We start from the raw sequence: 18,253 nt of genomic DNA, 5'->3' as shown, positions 1-18,253 counted from the left end.
GAACAGCCGGAGATGTTGTTTGGTATGTTTGGGTAGGAATTGTGAGCTACCGGGCACGGGTTCAGCCCCATCAGATATGCGGCTAAGGACACCGAACTTTAAAATGCGCCACTCGGTTTGGTTAATAGAGAGGTTTTCCGGCGCACCAGTAATCCATGATGAAACAACTCTCCGGGACACGGAGCCAAATAGTCCACGGCACGGTATATACCGAAGACGAGCGTAGAAGCGGCTTAAGTTGACCCTTTCCTTACTCCATCCACCTCTGATGAAGGCTTGCGGTGCTCGTAGTTTGTGTTTAATACTAGAGAGTTGACAAGGAATCTTGGAGTGGAGCTTGCCGGGAGTTGCCGAGAGAAAATTGCCAAAAGCAATATCAAAGTTAAAAGAGAAACCTTAAAGAGTTCGTTGTACGCAGCGGTACCCCTCCCAAAAACCCCGAAGTTGTCCTAAGACCTAACTTTACTCCCCCAGTCATATGATATGACAACTCAAGTATCGCCGTCTCCCTCGTTCACCAAGACTACCACTCCCCCAGATTGGCTAGGTTGGGTCTCAAAACCGAATCGGCCATACGGTCGCGGCACACTGGACATTCTGTGGTCCTGTCTATTCACAATATTCATCTGCACATGGACGATCCAGCATCCAATGGTCCCTGGGCGCGATGAGAAATGGCAATGGATTTCAATTCGTAAGGTGTGGCTCATGGCATTCACTGTTATTGCTCCGGAGATGCTCATTGGGTCTGCAATTGGCGAATACCTACTCGCCAATGAATCTGTGGATGAATTTAAGAACGAAATATCTCAAGACTGGACCACCACCCACGGCTTCTTTGCGCTAATGGGAGGATTTGTGGTTAAAAGCCGAAACAATCCACCTCTGGTTATCCGTGTCAGCGGCCGCGGTATTATGAATTTAAAAGATAGTGGCAGCCCGAAGCCAGTCACGAAGAGGGATATCGACGACAGGAGCAAAGCGGATATACTCGTTAAGGCCACTGCGTGCTTCCAGGCACTTTGGTTAGTAATACAATGCTGCGCACGAGTGCAACAAAACCTTCCAATCACACCGCTTGAGCTTGCTACCGTCGGCTTTGTTGGTTGTTCGCTCGTAACTTATGTGACATGGTTTTCGTACGTATACGAGCCCACACGTCCAACCCACCAAGGACATAGCTTACTCATGCTTCAATGTAGTAAACCGCAACAGGTCAACGAGACGATAACCATCCTGGAAGCACCTGCACTGGACTTTCAGACCCTGCGAAGCCAAGTTAATAAAGGGTGGAAGTCCGACATCGAAATCTCGGACGAATATCAAACCAGTGTTATTAAGGCCCTCGAGGAAAAGGGCAGAATAAAAACACTTCATTACTTTGCTGGCCACCATAAGCATAGTATGCGTATTTCTATGGCGGCCGGAAGCCTTTTTGGAGCAGTGCATATCATAGCTTGGAATTTTGCTTTCCCCACCCGGGTTGAAACCATTATGTGGAGGGTGGCGGCGGTCGCATCTACAGTCATGCCAACAGTGCTCCTATTTCTGCTTCTTATATCTCTCCCCCAGGGGCCACTGTCATCCATCAATGACTCCTATGTGTATCCTCTCCTTAAAAGGTTAGGGAGGACTAATCGTCAAGAAAGGGAGAACAACGGTCGCGAGATCGGTAACCTTGAATATTGTATCATAGCCGTGTATGGCACAATGCGCTTGTATCTCATAGTTGCACTTTTCATTACTTTCCGGTCTCAACCACCAAGTATCTATACTACCGTGGACTGGAGTAAGTATATTCCTCACTTTAGTTAAGATGGACTAGTAAATTGTCAGGGTATTACATAAATCAAGCAAGTATTAGTAGCTGCGATGTAAAACCCGAGTGGACCTAGTCTGGGCGTTATATTTATTCATTTACTATGAAAGATGGTCGAGCGCAACTGTGTATTGAGAGTGACAGTTCGGCTGAGCAGCAAATTCCCCGCAAAATGAAAATGCATGAGATAAAGACAAGGCAGGCCGGGGTCAATAGATACAGGCGAATCACACAAATTGTGTGAGGACTATGATTCAAAGGGGAAGATCCGCCGAGATTTAGTACACATTCGATGACGATCCCACGCAAAATACGAGTCGGGTTCATTGCTACAAGGAAGAATTCTGGTTCGTTTTATTCGGTCTCTCTTTGGATGACGGCTTATAGCCAAAGTAGTCTACATATTCAAGATGTAAAGGCCCCTGGCAGTCCCCTCAACTGATGCGTCGTTCCCGACTCACCCAATATCCCCGATTGGGCATTTTCTTGTGTCGGCGGAAACACCGACGGGCTATGTGAGCGAGGAGAATGCGCCGCAGAATGATTTGGGGTTACATTGCGGCTCTGCATCGGTTTCCGTTGGATCCTCTGCATGCCGGGCACCAGTATGGCCTCCTGATTCTGAGCGTAGGGACTTCCAGGTTTCGGCGGTGGTGGCGGAGGTGCTCGCAATGGAGGCGGTTGCTGAGCTGATAGCTCAACTGGTGGGGCTGGCGCTACGAAAGGGTCAGTGGATGGCCTTGATGAGCTGGCGAGGTTTTGGGTGCTATTGTCTGGCATCTCGTGAAGGCTCCATTCAGCAGGTTGGTAAGGTGGTAAGACTTCTTGGCCATCGAGTTCGCGTGGCGGGCCGGGATCGTGCATCATTCCAGTTGTGACGGGGGTGGTTTCTTTGGTTTCGGACGATGTAGTTATGGCATTTGTCTGAAGGGCCGGTATGATAGGGCTCGGAAATGAATCCTGTTCTGAAGACCTCGAATAGAAATCGCGTTCAAAGGTATTGCTACCTGTGAGAGAAAAGTAAGAGCTTTGAGAAGCCGAGACTTCTTCAACACCACCCGGATTCTGGTTCCTTTCCTCTTCTACGGCAGTGTGGCTTGCGAATCTTGGGGTAGATTGTATGATTCCGCTGTCGGCCGCAGCGCCTTGCAGGGGTTTCCAACCTTGTTCAGTGCTTACTTCACTCACAGGGGAGTCTAGCACTACCGAGGACTTTCGAGGTTCCGACGTTGATGGGGTGGTGATGGTATTGGGCCTGCGGCGAAGATTCTCGAGCTCCCGCTGAGCGCTTAATTTAGTCTCAGTTTCCTGAGGAATATGAAAATCTGTCAGCTTCGGATGCTCAGTCACAATATGTTTTTCGTAGCCCTCTGCGGTTGCGAAATCAACTTGTTTGTTGCGTTTAAAACAAGCTAAGCATTTGTAGAAAGCCGATAGCTCCCTTAGAGAAGCGCATACGGTTAAGTGCGATTGGGGCAGAAGATTTCTAGAGAGGCTTATTTCGTCGTCGAAGGCGCGTAAAGCCCCGTATGATCCGACGCGCAGGTTGCAGTGCTTGCAAATAAAATCTCGCTCGTTCAATCCCGGCACACGAACCGCAATGTCACGGATTGACTTGTCCCTGTCTGACTGGAGGAGGAGGGCACCGTAGCAGAAGTCTCTTGGCCTAATGGCATCTGGTAATTTCCCCTTAACAACGAATCCATCGTTGTGGGATATCAGGGCGTGCTTCTCTATCAGAGATTTCGTTGTCGTCTCTATTTCCTTGGCATTCTCTAAGAGCCTCTGCATTTCCATCGGTGGCTCTTCATCTGTCTCGAGTGAGGGAAGAGAAAAAATCAGGTTTTCTACATTTCTTCGATCAGCTTCGAATATTTCCCACATATCCCTAAGCGACTGTAATTGCAATCCTTCGAGAGAATTAGTATATTGAATCCTTTATGCGAGATTGGGAAGCTTACCGCCCACTTTCGGCGGGCTTCCTAGCACTGAAATCATATAGTTGTATTGGTAGCATATTGCTCGAGGAGCGCGACTGACCTCCGAAGCAGCCTCTGAGAGAGATTTCTTAATCCTTCTTTTCTCTTTGTACTCGTCCAGAAGCTTCTTGGCAGCCTGTAAAGCATTGACGCCCCCGAGGACACAAGCTGTAATCGATATCGGTTCAATCATATTGATGCTGCTGTTATGCGAAGGTCGGGTAAGGTTTGATAGAGCATGCGGCTGGCGGATCAGGAATTATTTTACCTTTCTATGTATTTCCGTAAGCATCGGTGAGTTAGCTCGGAACTTTCGCCTCCCCTTGTTCTTGGATGCAGTTAGGCCGCATGTGACGTTTGCAAGCCACTTCAATAGCTCATGTATCTTAACCGGAAATATGGGATACGCCTTCGACCGGTCAAGAATACCGTAACAGTCTTTCGATTTGCTAAATGCGGCTCTGGATTTGGAACGCTCGATTTGCGCACTGGCCTTCACTGCCAAAATACAACATCTTCGCACCTACTCGGGAACACTCGCAGGGCGGATTGGATCACTCTGATCTCTTACCAGAAATAAGGAGGATGCAAAGGGCCTGTAAACGCCGGCCCTAAATTACCATCCTCCCGTCTGTCACGTTAAGTAATCAGATGCATCCGTTTCTACTGACGCCACCAATAGAGTGGAAACTGGGCAGAAACCGTGTTAATCGGTGAACGGATTCCTAGGCAACATTAAAATCCAAGTCAAGCCGAATATTCCACCATTTTTACTGGCCGTGAGGCAGAATTTCGGTCTTCCGAATGTGACTGAGCAAGCCTTTTCTGATACATATCGAATGAGACAAGACGAGAGGAGCACATGCAATTGCTTCCTGCAAGGGTTATGTATCGGCTCTGGCCTGATTTCAGCCCGCCCATTCATCACACGAGTGCCACTCAGGCTGCAAGTTTCCAAATTCGGCAAGCTGCTGAAGCATGCAGTCTTCAGCCTCGTGGGGCCGAGAACATCCACTCTCAGCCTCCTCTGATCCAAGTTTTCCGAAGGTCCACGGTTGCCAGTAAGAATTCCAGACGGCAATGCCTCTTAATGTAAGCTAGCAGAATCATCCCCGTCTCCCACAACTTCCAAGATTTGTTCTTTACACTAGCTTAGTGTCACAGTCGACATGGCCAACCCCACTGAATCTAATGGGCCTGCTGAGCTTCCTGTCAATGGTTTCAGTGACCCACCGCCGGTATCTGGTTATCGCTATTCACTCATGAACTCTGACGATGGGGAGGACGCAAAGATCCTCGATACTATTGATCAATTGCGACAATTACAAATTGGTATTCGCGACCTTGAAAAGAAGTATCCTCTCCCTCAGATAGTGGTTTGTGGAGATCAGTCGGCGGGGAAAAGCTCGACGCTTCAGGCTCTTTCAGGGATTCCTTTTCCGGTTGGCCAGGGTTCCTGTACAAAGTACATTACTGTGGTTACGCTGAAAAAGAACCAGGAAGAGTGCGTTACAGCAACGATCCTTCCTGTCGGCCGGACGTCCGATGAAAAGAAAGATCTTCTCCAGTTTATGCACCGATTTCCAGCCTCAGAGGCAGACAGCAGACTTCCACTTGTCATGAAAGAAGCCACCGAGCGGATCTTCAAGGGTGATCTAGCAAAAGCGAAGTTCGCAAGGGATCGATTGTGCATTACAATTTCTGGTCCGGAACAGAAACCGTTGCAGCTGCTGGACTTGCCGGGTCTGATCGACTTTTCTGGCGGGGGAGATGAGGTTTTAAACATGGTCAAAGATGCTACCGTCGAGGAAATAAAAAAAGAGAACTCGACGATCCTGGCAGTAATCAGGGCAGTAGATGACTACAGCAACGGAGGCGTTTTGAACCTCTGCAGGAGATACGACCCGGACGGTCGAAGAACAATAGCGGCCATAACTCATCCAGATGTCGGAAACAGCCGGAACCTCTACGTGGATCTCCTTTGCAATGGCCAAATTCCGGACGAGTTGAAGGAGTTGAAGATCCAGTGGCATGTGTTAAAGAATGATCCAGAAGGGGAGCAGCACAGCAGGGACGAACTTGAGCAAAAATGGTTTGAAAATAATGCCAAATGGAAGCATGTTCCTTCGCAGTTTCGAGGTGCGAAAAGGCTTGGTGAGCGGCTTCGTAAGGTTCTATTCAGCGTGGCCAAGAGCCAACTCCCACATATCCGGGATAATATCAAATCGAGGACGAGAGAATTGAAGATGGACATCGACGCGCTAGGGTGCGAGGTCTTTGAGGATAAAGAACTCAGAGCGAGGTTTCAAGCGGCAGTAGAGCGGTTGAAATACAATGCAAGAGATCATGCTCGCGGCATCTGGAACTCTGATATCCTCCAATTCCCTGAGACGGATCCTATTAGATTACGTTCCCGAATAGTGGGAGACACCGAGGTCTTCCGTGACCGGCTGATGAAATTCGGTCATACATGGAACTGCTGCGTCTTGGTCTCTCCCCCGGATCCAAATCACGACTTACAGTCATGGCATCAGCCAAAGCTGCAGATTGATGGACTTACACAGAGAACATTCAGGAGTGAAGATGAAGAAATCGACTATGTCGCATATATCATCCGGAACACACGAGGCCAGGAACTGCCGGGAGATTATCGTCATGGCGTGATCAGTGAAGTCTTTTGGAATCTGTCCCGAAACTGGAAGGTGATAGCGGAGCAATATGTGGAAGAAGTTTATGACCATTGCTGTCGCTACTTCCACCAAGCCGTGCCACTATCCTTCGCTAAACCTGCGAAATCATCCGGCTTTGGTAATTCGAAGCGAGTTGCAGGTCGATATATGGAATTACTCGTTCCTCGGATCGATAATGTTAAGATCGTAGCTTTGGAAGGGCTTAGTACTCTGGAGGAAGAGCGTAAATGTCACCCTGTGAATTTCATCAGACGATTTGAAAGCGAGCGGCGCAGATACAGAGAAAACGCACGAGCGGCGAATGCGAGGGCAGCACTAAATAAGATCCCTGATAGCACCGACGACGATCGCTGTCATGATGGAAGTACATATGCCGAAGATATCGGGATTCATACCCAAGAGCAGTGTATCCGAAATACTGCTAGAGACTACGCCATTGCCGCCTGGATTCATTATGATGTAAGAAGGTTCGCGTCACCCGCTGAGATCCTGACCGACTGAAATTTTGAGTAGATCATCCGAGAGAACTTCTTAATGAATGTAATAACTCAAGTCGTTGGACGCCATTTCACGGATCACATCGAGGAAATCGTCCCGGAGGCAAATTTAGAACTCAAAGATTTGAAGCGTCTTGTGCGGGCTGAAGCCCATGTTGAGAGGCAAAAGAATAAGCTGGAACAAGAGCTGGACATACTGCAAAGAAGCCTCCATGTTCTGCTGACCTCCTAAAACAACCTGCAAAAAACCGAGATGCACTAGCAAGAGTCGGCTTTGCTGTAGGTGGGCGTGCAACGCCATGCAGTTGTTGAATACTTGGAGGTACGACCTATGCTAAGACCATATCTTATATATGCACTTCGCTAGTTATCCTTCAATATGTACGCCCTCGACGAGGAGGAGTAATCTGGACCGATCCTGTTGCGCTGTCATTCCTTAGAGTTGGTTCTCCATACCCAGCTCGATAAATCATCAATTCCATTTCTTGCCCTCTTAAAGCACACGGGTCGAGTAACCCTCGACTCTCAGGGCTCTCGGTCTTTCGTTTCTTCGTGCGTTTGCTCCATCGCAATATACTCATCCCCTCGCAGCCAAACCACCTCATGAACTCAAAGGAGATGAACTGGAAGACGAAGCACGTGACGAATATTGCCGGATACACTTTTCTTAGTAACGGCGCGAAGACTTCCTCGCTGTTCAGGTATACAGTGGCTTTCTCAGGACCGAGGTGATAAACGCCACTCCAGCATGCGCATGTGTTGAAAAGGCCGCATGCAGAGAGTATGATGAGGATAGTGCTAGTAAGAGCTATAAGGAGGTCCTTAATCCGGGTTGTCCACTGGCCCAAAAGAAGGAGAGAAGTAAGAACTGCGTTCACGATGTAGACGAAGCTGATAGAGACGAGGAGAAAAAACCGACAATTGGGGCCCTTAGGTGGAAGATACCAAAGTACTGCCAGGCTGCCGACTATAGAGCTTAGGACAGGGAGAATAGCTAGCGTGACGAGAACGAGCATCACTCGGCGCCTCCACCGACGTGAAAACCGTCTTTCTCCGTGGTTCGGTGGAAAGCTTGTTATTCTTTTGATCTCTTCATCAAAATCTACCCCGGCTCTTCCGTACACTTTCTTAACAATTCTTTTGCAGTAGTCTTCTGTCGGAAAACTGCCCACAAAATTGCTGATGAGGACAGCGGCAACCATCCATTGCCAGAACATTGCTAGTCCGATCCGACCTCCAGGCACAGTTGTCCAGGATCCGCCGATGACCTGGACGAACGAGGACACTACTTGCCAGATGTAGAGGGTAATCGCAATCACAGCGAGTAGTAGTCGACCAGATCTGCTAGTAGCAATGTCTTCGGCAATCTCGTGTTCGATCTCCCAGGTATTTTGCTTACGCGTCTTAAGTAACGGTTGTAAGATCTCTCGGTGAAGGTATTCGGTTTGAGCCACACTGATCCCACTGGCGGTCTTCAATGCTTGGAGGTAAGTCCCTTTAATCCTAATCTTGCGCTCGTAATCATCTTCTTTTACATTTTTCCATGTGTATAGCTGAACGCATTGGCTTTCGTAATTCTTGAGCCTAGTTAGGAACTTCAGTCTACCTTGCCCTTGCCTATAGCCATCTTCTAGTCCCGGGATGAAGCTGTCGCTTGCTAACCGCCGAAACCGCCGCGCGTGCTCGATCATTCGTAGCATTTCGATAAACCAGTGTATCGGATTGGCGAGAATATGAATCGTATCCCACAAGCCGTTGCCTTCGCGCACAGCTTTTTGCGTGAGTATAACCTTGAAAGGAGGATTTAATCAGCTTTATAATCCAGACAGTGTCTTGCTTTCGGCTTGTTGACTTACGAGTGCCGGCAGCACCCATGAATTGATGCTAAAGGTGGGAATATCATTAGCTTGTTGTTAAAATAAAGGAAAGCACACATGTGGATCTTCAGCGAAGGCATAGAGAAATGTTGGGAGACAAAGAGCAAAAGGCATGCTTACTGCCAAAAAGTTAGCAAATGGTCTTTATTTGGGGCAATACTGGGCTTGTTTAGTATTTGTGCCGGGGTTTTAGTACCATGCTTCCCCAATCGGGGTAGATATGGAGACCAGGTCCGCCACACAGCGATTTACAACCGCGAAGAGTTAGGATAGGATTTTCGGGAGTAGAACCATTATGGAACAAGGCTCGGTCAAAAATAAACTGCTCATCGTTGAGGGATCGATCTTGGACATCCTTTAAGCACTGGCCCCATAGCATGCCCGCCGTTGGGCTTATGTAAAACGCTCCTGCGATTAGCACTACTTGCGACATCCTTCTCCAGATGAAGCACATGACGAAGCAAAGAAAGAACTCCTGAAATATGGAAGACAGAGAAGGCGAACGCAATCTTGAGAGTTTGGTCGCATGACATGATATATGAAATAGTCGAAAAGGCAGCCTGTCACCTCCATGTTGAGGCGCAGGGCTGAAACCTTCCAGACGCTGTGGTTTTATCGAACGCCTCTCAATTCATTGTTCGAGTTCAAAGGACAAGGGTTGGCGAGCAAGGCGTTATCAGGAAGCCATACAAGTCTACAGCTATACAAGGCTGATGCATTAGGATGCCATTTCGTCGCGTGTGGCTTAGTGATGCAGAAGAGTGTGAAAGACTTGTTCAAAAATTGAACCCAGAATCTTCGGGAGGTTGTATATTGGACACGGAAAGACTAGCAGACAAAGATCCGCTGAACAGTTGGCCATGTGCGCATGGCTGAACACCTGGTCAGGCACCTGCATGAAGGGATTGACGGGCAGATGAGGCGTGAGGTAGAATCGGAAGTGCGGGACGCGACCCAGCCTAAAATTCTAAAAAGCCAACTCCACATGCTAGCCTAGGCGAGCATGCTACAATACATTTTCCAAACTCCAAAACTACGCCCCAACTCTCGTTGAACTAGATGCTCAAGCTACACTTACTCTTCGTCCAACAACTTCGCACCTTAGCTCCAGCTCTCCCCACGTGGCCCAAGCTTCTAGAAAGCTCCAGGCCCACCAATCAAACCCCATCCCCTCCCACTAATCCCCATCCATCACGGAGCAAGATCTCCCTCAACTCCGCCAAGCAGTGAATTAACGTCCATCGTGCTCTCAGATTGAACCATCTTCCGAATCGAAAACTTCTTTCAGGCACTATATTTCCTCGCGCCCGGTGCTCGAGCGAAGATCATGTTAGCCTACCCACCTCGCCCTATGAAGAACCTGGGTTAATATGCCCATTTGCCTATTCCCGAGGGTGAGCCACAGGGTCGGTGCGAGGCTAGTGTGAGGTAGAGGGACGTTTGATGCAAACCTAGATGATATTCCTGGGTTGGTGGATTGAAGTGATGTGATCGCGGCAAGGTAACACGTACGGCGAGCGAAGTAACGGACTATAAATTTCTCAGAGATCCTCATAGGTATTTTTTATCCCAGTCTCTTCTTCAGCGTCTGGTTCCTTGAATCTCTCCCTTTTCATTTCCGGTATGAAATTGCCTGAGATGGGTCAATTACAGTGGCAATTGCTCCCAGTCTTTTTCTCTCTCTTCCTTTCTCTCCCATCCCTTACCACCGCACAATTTGCAAACACCAGTACATTGTCATTCGCCGTACCCTCAGGCTACACTTCCGCAACCTTCAACGCCTCCGCTCAACCCACGTCCGCGACTCCCCAAACCGACTTCTCCAACTCCGCCCTCGCCCTGCTCTGGAACTTCATCGGCCCCGTTTCCATTGGCCCCGTCACCACTACCATTAAACCTACCCCAGAACCCACTTCTTACGCGCAACCCCTCGCTTCAAATTTCCACCCCTTAGTGGCTTCTAAAGACCCCTCTCTCGCAAACCTTAAGCTGCCGGAAGGGTTCAAATGGGGGTTAGCTAGCTCAGCGTATCAGATTGAAGGCGCAGCGAAAGATGAGGGTAAAGGGCCGAGTATTTGGGACTTGCTGAGCCATCGGGTGCCGAATTTTGTGTCAGATAATACGACGGGGGATGTGGTTGGGAGCCACTATTGGTTGTATAAGCAGGATTTTGCAAGGTTGAAAGGGTTGGGGATTAAGGGTAAGTATCCGACCTTAATCTGAAGGGAGAGGAGAGAAGAGATCCGACGGCAAAGTTTGTTTAGGACAAGGAACAAATGAATGAGCAAATTTCGGGAATAATAAACGCTAACAGTACCTCTAGCATTCAGTCCTTCCATCTCCTGGCCACGCATCTTCCCTTTCGGCAAAGGGCCTATCAACGAAGCCGGGGTTAAGCATTACGACGATGTGATCGCCGAACTCCATGCCAACGGTATCACACCTGCAGTAACTCTCTTTCACTGGGACACACCCCTCGCCCTCTACAACGAATACGGCGCCTGGTCGTCCCCGCAAATCGTTGACGACTTCTTCAACTACGCCAAATTCATTATCTCCCGCTATGACGCGTACGTCGATGAATGGTTCACCATCAACGAACCCCAATACTGCAACTGGCAGTTCTCGTACTATCCCGCTGGAAAGTACTATCCAACCTTCAATTCTACGAGTCCGGTAAAGTCCCGTTTCTTGTGCGGACACTATAGTTTGCTGGCGCATGCTAGGGTGGCGAAATGGTACCACGAGGAGTTCAAAGGTAAGGGCAGGATTACGTTTAAGAATTCGGGTAATTATTATGAGGCGAATAGTACGAAACCCGAGGATGAGGTTGCGAGACAGAGGAATTTTGATTTCGCGGTGGGTTGGTTTGGTGGGCCATGGACAGATGGCGATTATCCGAAGAGTCTAAAAGATACGCTTGGAGATCTGCTTCCTACGTTGACGCAGGAGGAGAAAACGATGATTAAAGGATCTTGTGATTTCTATGCTATTGATGGGTAAGTGTAGACATTACTAGACAGATGGGCAGTGGCTAATGCGGGATATCCAGATACTCGTCGTTCACTGCGTTCGAAGTCGACGGAGGAATCGAAGCTTGTGTTTCAAATCGCTCGCACCCAGGGTTCCCGGATTGCGCTGGCAGCGCGTCAACCGCATCGAATGGCTTCCCCCTAGGCCCAGCTGCTGACCCGGCAATGAGCTGGCTCTACGACACGCCAACCGGCATCCGCAAATTCCTCAAACATCTCACAACTGTGCTCTTCCCGTCGATCCCCGACATCGTTGTCACCGAATTTGGCTTTGCAGAACCATTCGAGGCGCAACTTAGCAATATGAACCAAATCCTTTGGGACCTGCGAAGGGCAGACTATTTTCAGAGCTACCTTGATAGCATCTTGGCGTCGATTCACTATGATAAAGTCAATGTGACGGGCGCTTGGGGATGGGCTATCTTTGATAATTTTGAATGGGGCTCTGGGACGAGTGTGAGGTTTGGCTTGCAGTATGTGAATTATACGAGCTTGGAGCGGACGCCGAAAGCGAGCATGTTCCAGTTTCTGAACTGGTTTAAGTAGGTATCCCTATAACGTGAAGAGTGTGTGAGGTAACTAATTATTGTTAGGGAGCATGGGGCGGGGAGCAATTCGACCTTGAAACTGCTGTAGAGCAAAGGGAACAAGTGAGAGAAGAAAATACGAAGAACAGGGGAGAGAGTAATTGGGACCTTCTGGTACATATATTGCATTAATGTTTAACAGAGAGAGAAGAAAATAGATGTAGTGTCTCGACACCACAAGTGGAGAGTTGAAGAATTGGATTTTGTTGAGAAAGGCAAATTACCCTTTCTTTCACGAAGCCCACTCATCAAATATGATTGGAAGGCTTCGGGAAACAAATGAAGATCGCCGGCAGCTCATCCTGGCTGTTTATTTTTCTCCCCCTTTGTGCCGTTGCCTGGCGCAGGCTGAATTCAGGTCAAGGAGTCCTTTGCCGATGGTTGGCGGTGCTTTGTTTCATGTGACGTGTGGCAGCGCCTGGATGGCCGCGCCGGTTCCATGACAACGAACAGGGACAAAACTAGCTCCTCCGGGACACTCAACTGTGACCTCTGGCTGACATCTGCGGTATAAAGTTATGAAGAACAACAGGCGGGAGAGGTCCGGTGACGGAAGTTTCGCTTAGTGCGTTCCACGCTGGATGTTTCTTATCGCAGCGCGATTACACAACATCCCGTGACACTGTGCCTGGACCTTCCTGTGGGAGACTACCTATCAAGATAGTGCGCGCATCAGTACTACCGCTGCGACTCCACTCTTCACGACCAGACTATCGTCTTTCTTCGCACTATTCTTCGTGTTGCGCTGCCATTCCTCTCATTTCTTGGTGCCTCGCCAAGTTTAGCCCTGCCGAATTCAGGTTAACGCTTTTGGTCAAGGATCCTACGTCTATCCGGCCACTGCTGCTTCTGCAGACTAAGAGCTTCTACTACCACCCAACATCCACTGCTCCGACCACCTCCAGCCTCTGAACGCTCCTTGATCCAGACCGCTCGTCGTCCACGACTCTCACGACGCTGACGCTCCGGGTGGCCCAGGCACGACCCGCCGCTATATGTCCGGCCCTCACCATCGCCCGTCGTGACATCCTCAACCACTCTTCACCACGGAGCTCGCCCCACGTCCTTTGCTCCTTCCCACAACCCCCCCCTCGCTCCTGCCAGCTCTGTTCTGCAGCTTCCCCAGCGTTTGCTCGTCGCTCGTCACTGATGACTCCCTCCTGATTCGGGATCCGAGCCAGTCAAGGGCAGTGTCGCCTATACCGACTTGCACCCGCGTCATTGCGGCTAGCATTCACCACCGTTCGTCCTGGCCGACGAAATCCCCCCTAATCCCCCCACCCCAGTCACTTCCGACCGCCCAGCCATCCCGAACTCCCCAGCTTCTCCTTCCCCAGAAATCTCTGCCCTTTTCTCTACCCAGCAACCTACCCTAAGCGCCTCCGGCCAGCCATCTGCGACACCTGCCACTTCCTCTGCACCGGCCACCACGTCCAAGCGCAGACACAGCCTCTCTGAGAGTTCAGACGACTCAGAGAGTTCCGCATCGCACCCCTCTAGAGGCCGGCCCTCCCGACATATATCGAAGCGAAGGCGCAGAGCAGACGGGACAATGCGCCTTGACAACGACGCTTCAAAACGGTCCCAGTCACCCATACAGAACTTTTCAAATGGCTCCACACGCTCTCCGGGGTACAGGGGGAGCCTGGGGAAGGTAGCGAATGGGGATTCACATACCAAGGCCGAGAGCAACGGTTCCACGGCCTCGTACACGAACGGAAGCTCTGTAGCTAACGGACGGTCAGTGCCCACAACCTTCTTCGGCCATGACAGGGAGGAAGTTACGCGTATTTTAATTCAGAGCCTGACGGATCTGGGATACCACGGCGCTGCGGGGGCATTATGCAAAGAAAGTGGCTATCAGCTGGAAGGTCCCACAGTAGCGTCATTTCGCAGTGCGGTATTGAAAGGGGATTGGGCGGAGGCCGAGGAGCTATTATTTGGCACGAATTCTTATGATAATGGGGGAGGAATTGATCTGGATGGACATGGGACTTACGCAAAGTCCTGGGCGAAGTCTGCACGATCAACCTCCACCGCACGGCATACCGGAGGCCTGACACTGGCGGAAGGGGCTAATAGAGACGAAATGCTGTTTTGGATGAAGCAACAGAAGTATCTGGAGCTGTTGGAGCGGCGTGACCTGGGAAAGGCCCTCATGGTTCTCCGGCAGGAGCTGACCCCACTTCACCAAGATGTTGGCCGGTTGCATGCTCTTTCAAGGCAAGCTCAATCTTCCCCGTCTTGACTCCTGAGATCTGACACTAATCGCTTGCAGTCTCATGATGTGTCAATCTGCCGATGATTTGAAGTTTCAAGCCCAATGGGATGGAGCAAAGGGTGACTCCCGAACCCTTTTACTTTCTGAACTCTCTAGTAAATCACACCTTTCCATCCACGCCACAGCTCACTGACAGCATGTAGAATCTATATCGCCCAGTGTCATGATTCCCGAACATCGACTAGCAATTCTTCTAGATGAGGTGAAGCAAAGTTGGATCTCAAATTGCCTTTACCACAACACCGCAGCCTCTCCATCACTCTATGTGGATCACACTTGTGATCGGGACGACTTCCCGATGAAACCCGTGCTTGAGCTTCGGCATCACAGCGATGAAGTCTGGTACCTAAAATTCTCGAATGATGGCACCAAGCTAGCTTCGACAAGCAAAGACCGCACCGTCGTCATCTACGACACAACTACTTATAAGCTTCTACATAAACTCAATGAGCACGATGCGGGGGTCACTCATGTCGCTTGGAGCCCTGATGACACTAGAATCATCACGTGTTGTACGCAACAAGAATGCTCAGCCCGAATCTGGGATGTAAAGGTAAGACGCTTGGGTTCAATCACTAGTCCAAGTATTTTTGCTGACCCTTGCTCAGAGTGGACGATGCATTACTACCATTAGCGATTTCACATACCCATGTACAACAGCAGGGTGGGCTCCAGATGGAAAAACCGTGGTCATTGGCTCTCAGGATACTAAATACGGACTAGCTGTATGGGACACGGACGGAAATATTGTCCACAGATGGATTGAGGACAATCTCCGCGTCAACGATCTCGCAATTTCGCCGGATGGCCAGCGACTTGTCGTGCTCTTGGAAAACAGGATCCTTGTCTATGACTTCACCTCGTACGAGAAGATTTGTGAATGGACATTGGACGACATCAAACTCACATCAGTCAACATTAGCCAAGACTCGCAGCATATGCTGATCAGCATGAACGAAAACAAGATCAAACTCATGGAAATCGACACTGGAGAGATCATTCAACGGTACTCAGGCCAAGTTCAGACACAATTTATTATTCGTTCTGCTTTCGGTGGGGCAAACGAAAACTTTGTCGTTAGTGGAAGTGAAGGCAAGTTTTCATCCCTCTCTGCTCCTAACTACCATGCTGACCAATAATTAGACTCTCGGATATACATTTGGAGGACGAATGGCCTCCTTGTCGACGCTCTCGATGCTCATCCCAATGGCTGTGTCAATTCGATAGCTTGGCACCCCACAGATCCCAAGGTCTTCGCCTCAGCAGGCGACGACATGAAGGTTCGGATATGGAAACCAGCCCCACCACATTTTCAATCGACTTCGAACGGCTACAGTCGGTAGCCAGGCCATTTCACCTTCCGCCTGCGGCGCCTCTGCATACTGGGATGACACACTGATCAACTCTGAGCATTTACATGGCGATACGGACCTCCATCCTCCTATATTTCAGTATTCCATTTCTTAGGAGTTTACTTTGGTAGCTGGTCTTTTTGGGTGCATCTGGGGCATTGCACGGGATGGTTGTTCGTAGATTTATCCCCCTCTCCATTTCCCGTCTCTGGTTTCGTTCGTTTGTCATACTTGTGGAAAGTACACCGATTGCATGCAGGTTTCTTTGCTAGAGGTGCTTATGAGGTGGAAATGGCGTCGGCTCGGACATTGTTGGCAGGATTGTCCCGGGCGTTATGGGACGGTTTCTGATGGTTGGTTCGGTGGGGTTTTGAATAGGATATATGTGTGTGGGTGTGTATGGGAAAGAGAGGTCAAGGATGCACGCCAAGGGGGCGGAAGCCATCACCGCGAGCTGTTCCCTAACCGAGCTAGGCCTGGGTATTGAGTGAGCTGGAATGAACTGGAACGGAACAGCTCGAGAATGGATCTGTACTTAGGTACGGTAGTACACAACTTGTTCTCTCATAGCCCTGTGGTCTATCACATAGGACTGTAGCCTTGACGTACACACCAGAGAAATGGGGTCGGACCACTAACGAAACTCCTTTTCTTCCGGCACAGAAACTTACTCAGCAAGCTATCATAGTTATATATATATGTACAGAAACTGTATCCATGCAACACTTATTCCAGCACCCGAAACCTACACAGCAAGCCCCATATATACACCTTCACCCTCATCACTCCCTCTACTCCGGTACTTCAAACCGACTTAGCGTCCGCTTCACCTTCGCCGGTGCATTCGGACACCCGGGATTCACGCCCTGTACTGGCAACGCCATCGTGTATATCCAACCATGGTTAATGATGTTCTGGTCGTTGATGACACCGTATGAACCGTCGGCGAATCCTTCGGTACAGACTCTCACAACAATGTTCTTGTTGTAGCAATCCTTGCCAACAATTCCGCCACGTCCGGAGTCGCGGATGCAGTTGTCGATACCGACGGCTTTATCGAATTGGTAGTCGGTCCACGCGGCGTTGTAGATGATGGCGTCCCCCGGCCAGGGAAAGGTCGGGAATTTGCTGGGTTGGAAGTTCACTGTTATGTCGCCGACACGCGGGTCCGTCATTTTGAGATCCATGTTTGCGGGCACGTTGATCCAGGATCCAAGAAGGCTTGATTGATCGCCGCCTGAAGGCATGCCATCAATATACGCGAGGGTTTTCTAGTGAAATGGAGAGGAGAGAAGAGTGAACGTACATTTGAGCCAGCCGTTGATGTTGACAACGCTGCTGTCAGCTGTACCCGGCTTTCCCGTCATGTAGAAGACACAAGTGTTGTTCAGCGTGGGCTTAGCTAGAGTATCCTTGATTTCTGGTTGGACTAGATCCTATTCATGAAGTTTCTTAGCGTTGTCTTGATATTAAAGACACGGTGGAGGAAAGGGCTTACGAGACTATTGGCTCCAAAGGCTTCGCCAGCACCAAGGAGGGCCCCGCGGATGAGGGCATTGGCGATTTCTTCTGGTAGTGTGACGGCCATTTTAAGAGTGGAAGGTCGTTGGTGATAGGAAAAGCTTAAAGGAAGCTATCGTACAACTTCAAGGAGTATCGAAGGGGCAGTAGACGAGGGTAGTTAAGGGTTTAGTTGATAAAACCTCTGATGCTGTAGATATCATCTCAAGTTGTACAACCCAGAGATACTTATATCTAACGTTCCAAGCATTCCTCGGTGTCATATGTCCTCCGAGAAAAGCCTTGAAATTGCTCTATGGAATCAATCAAACGCAAACCCTCCACCATCTGCCCATGTCGTCTGCTTCGTCTTCTCCGAAACGGTTGCAGCTTGCGAGATACCAGCTCCTGTCCCAGAGTTCGGGTTTCTCGGGCCCGGCATTTCCTTCGCGCAAAGTAGCATTGCGGTGCAACGATCAATCTTTTTCAGTCCGTTTTCTGAAGGATCATTTGGGGCGGAATATGCATGCTTACTATTGGTTAGCCGGGGACTTTGCTCGAAACGTTGTGCCTGACATTTCCGCCAGAAGGATCTGGTGCATCCTTCTGCTGCGCATTTGTCTTTTGAAACGCAACATG

The 18,253-nt window shown here is 49.6% G+C and overlaps 7 protein-coding genes across 7 annotated transcripts; 4 read left to right on the top strand and 3 right to left on the bottom strand.

The window, feature by feature from the left end:
- Positions 1–483: 483 nt before the first annotated feature.
- Positions 484–1,815, top strand: BDR25DRAFT_374204 (uncharacterized protein; the record flags this gene model as incomplete). The annotated part of the gene is made up of 3 exons (XM_033697313.1): positions 484–1,139; positions 1,203–1,660; positions 1,697–1,815. The coding sequence occupies 3 exons, from the start codon at positions 484–486 to the stop codon at positions 1,813–1,815; spliced, it is 1,233 nt and encodes a 410-aa protein (XP_033544749.1).
- A 328-nt stretch (positions 1,816–2,143) lies between these two features.
- BDR25DRAFT_60496 (uncharacterized protein) lies at positions 2,144–3,902 on the bottom strand. Its single transcript, XM_033698805.1, has 2 exons — positions 3,860–3,902; positions 2,144–3,666 (listed from the first exon to the last, which is right to left on the bottom strand). The coding sequence occupies exon 2, from the start codon at positions 3,614–3,616 to the stop codon at positions 2,225–2,227; it is 1,392 nt and encodes a 463-aa protein (XP_033544748.1). The 5' UTR covers positions 3,617–3,666; positions 3,860–3,902; the 3' UTR covers positions 2,144–2,224.
- A 1,158-nt stretch (positions 3,903–5,060) lies between these two features.
- On the top strand, positions 5,061–5,327 carry BDR25DRAFT_233612 (uncharacterized protein; the record flags this gene model as incomplete). The annotated part of the gene is made up of 1 exon (XM_033685443.1): positions 5,061–5,327. A coding segment is annotated over one exon (267 nt), but the record flags the coding sequence as incomplete, so codon positions are not given.
- Positions 5,328–5,582: 255 nt separating this feature from the next.
- On the top strand, positions 5,583–7,217 carry BDR25DRAFT_233292 (uncharacterized protein; the record flags this gene model as incomplete). Its single annotated transcript, XM_033685433.1, has 2 exons — positions 5,583–6,947; positions 7,014–7,217. The coding sequence occupies 2 exons, from the start codon at positions 5,583–5,585 to the stop codon at positions 7,215–7,217; spliced, it is 1,569 nt and encodes a 522-aa protein (XP_033544746.1).
- A 142-nt stretch (positions 7,218–7,359) lies between these two features.
- On the bottom strand, positions 7,360–9,316 carry BDR25DRAFT_316521 (uncharacterized protein; the record flags this gene model as incomplete). Its single annotated transcript, XM_033691605.1, has 3 exons — positions 7,360–8,756; positions 8,842–8,869; positions 9,059–9,316. The coding sequence occupies 3 exons, from the start codon at positions 9,314–9,316 to the stop codon at positions 7,360–7,362; spliced, it is 1,683 nt and encodes a 560-aa protein (XP_033544745.1).
- Positions 9,317–10,500: 1,184 nt separating this feature from the next.
- On the top strand, positions 10,501–16,264 carry BDR25DRAFT_374195 (WD repeat-containing protein 26; the record flags this gene model as incomplete). Its single annotated transcript, XM_033697312.1, has 8 exons — positions 10,501–11,062; positions 11,186–11,861; positions 11,915–12,371; positions 13,713–14,704; positions 14,760–14,857; positions 14,906–15,315; positions 15,371–15,854; positions 15,906–16,264. 8 exons carry the CDS (start codon positions 10,501–10,503, stop codon positions 16,103–16,105), a joined length of 3,879 nt encoding a protein of 1,292 aa, XP_033544744.1. The 3' UTR covers positions 16,106–16,264.
- A 630-nt stretch (positions 16,265–16,894) lies between these two features.
- On the bottom strand, positions 16,895–17,859 carry BDR25DRAFT_344647 (uncharacterized protein). The gene is made up of 3 exons (XM_033693960.1): positions 17,613–17,859; positions 17,421–17,550; positions 16,895–17,351 (listed from the first exon to the last, which is right to left on the bottom strand). Exons 1-3 carry the CDS (start codon positions 17,700–17,702, stop codon positions 16,906–16,908), a joined length of 666 nt encoding a protein of 221 aa, XP_033544743.1. The 5' UTR covers positions 17,703–17,859; the 3' UTR covers positions 16,895–16,905.
- Between the last annotated feature and the right edge of the window lie 394 nt (positions 17,860–18,253).

Source organism: Lindgomyces ingoldianus (assembly GCF_010093535.1).
Source record: "Lindgomyces ingoldianus strain ATCC 200398 unplaced genomic scaffold BDR25scaffold_27, whole genome shotgun sequence".
Lineage (NCBI taxonomy): Eukaryota > Fungi > Ascomycota > Dothideomycetes > Pleosporales > Lindgomycetaceae > Lindgomyces > Lindgomyces ingoldianus.
Note: the sequence above shows the minus strand (reverse complement) of the source record. Positions and strands in the feature narration are given on the sequence as shown.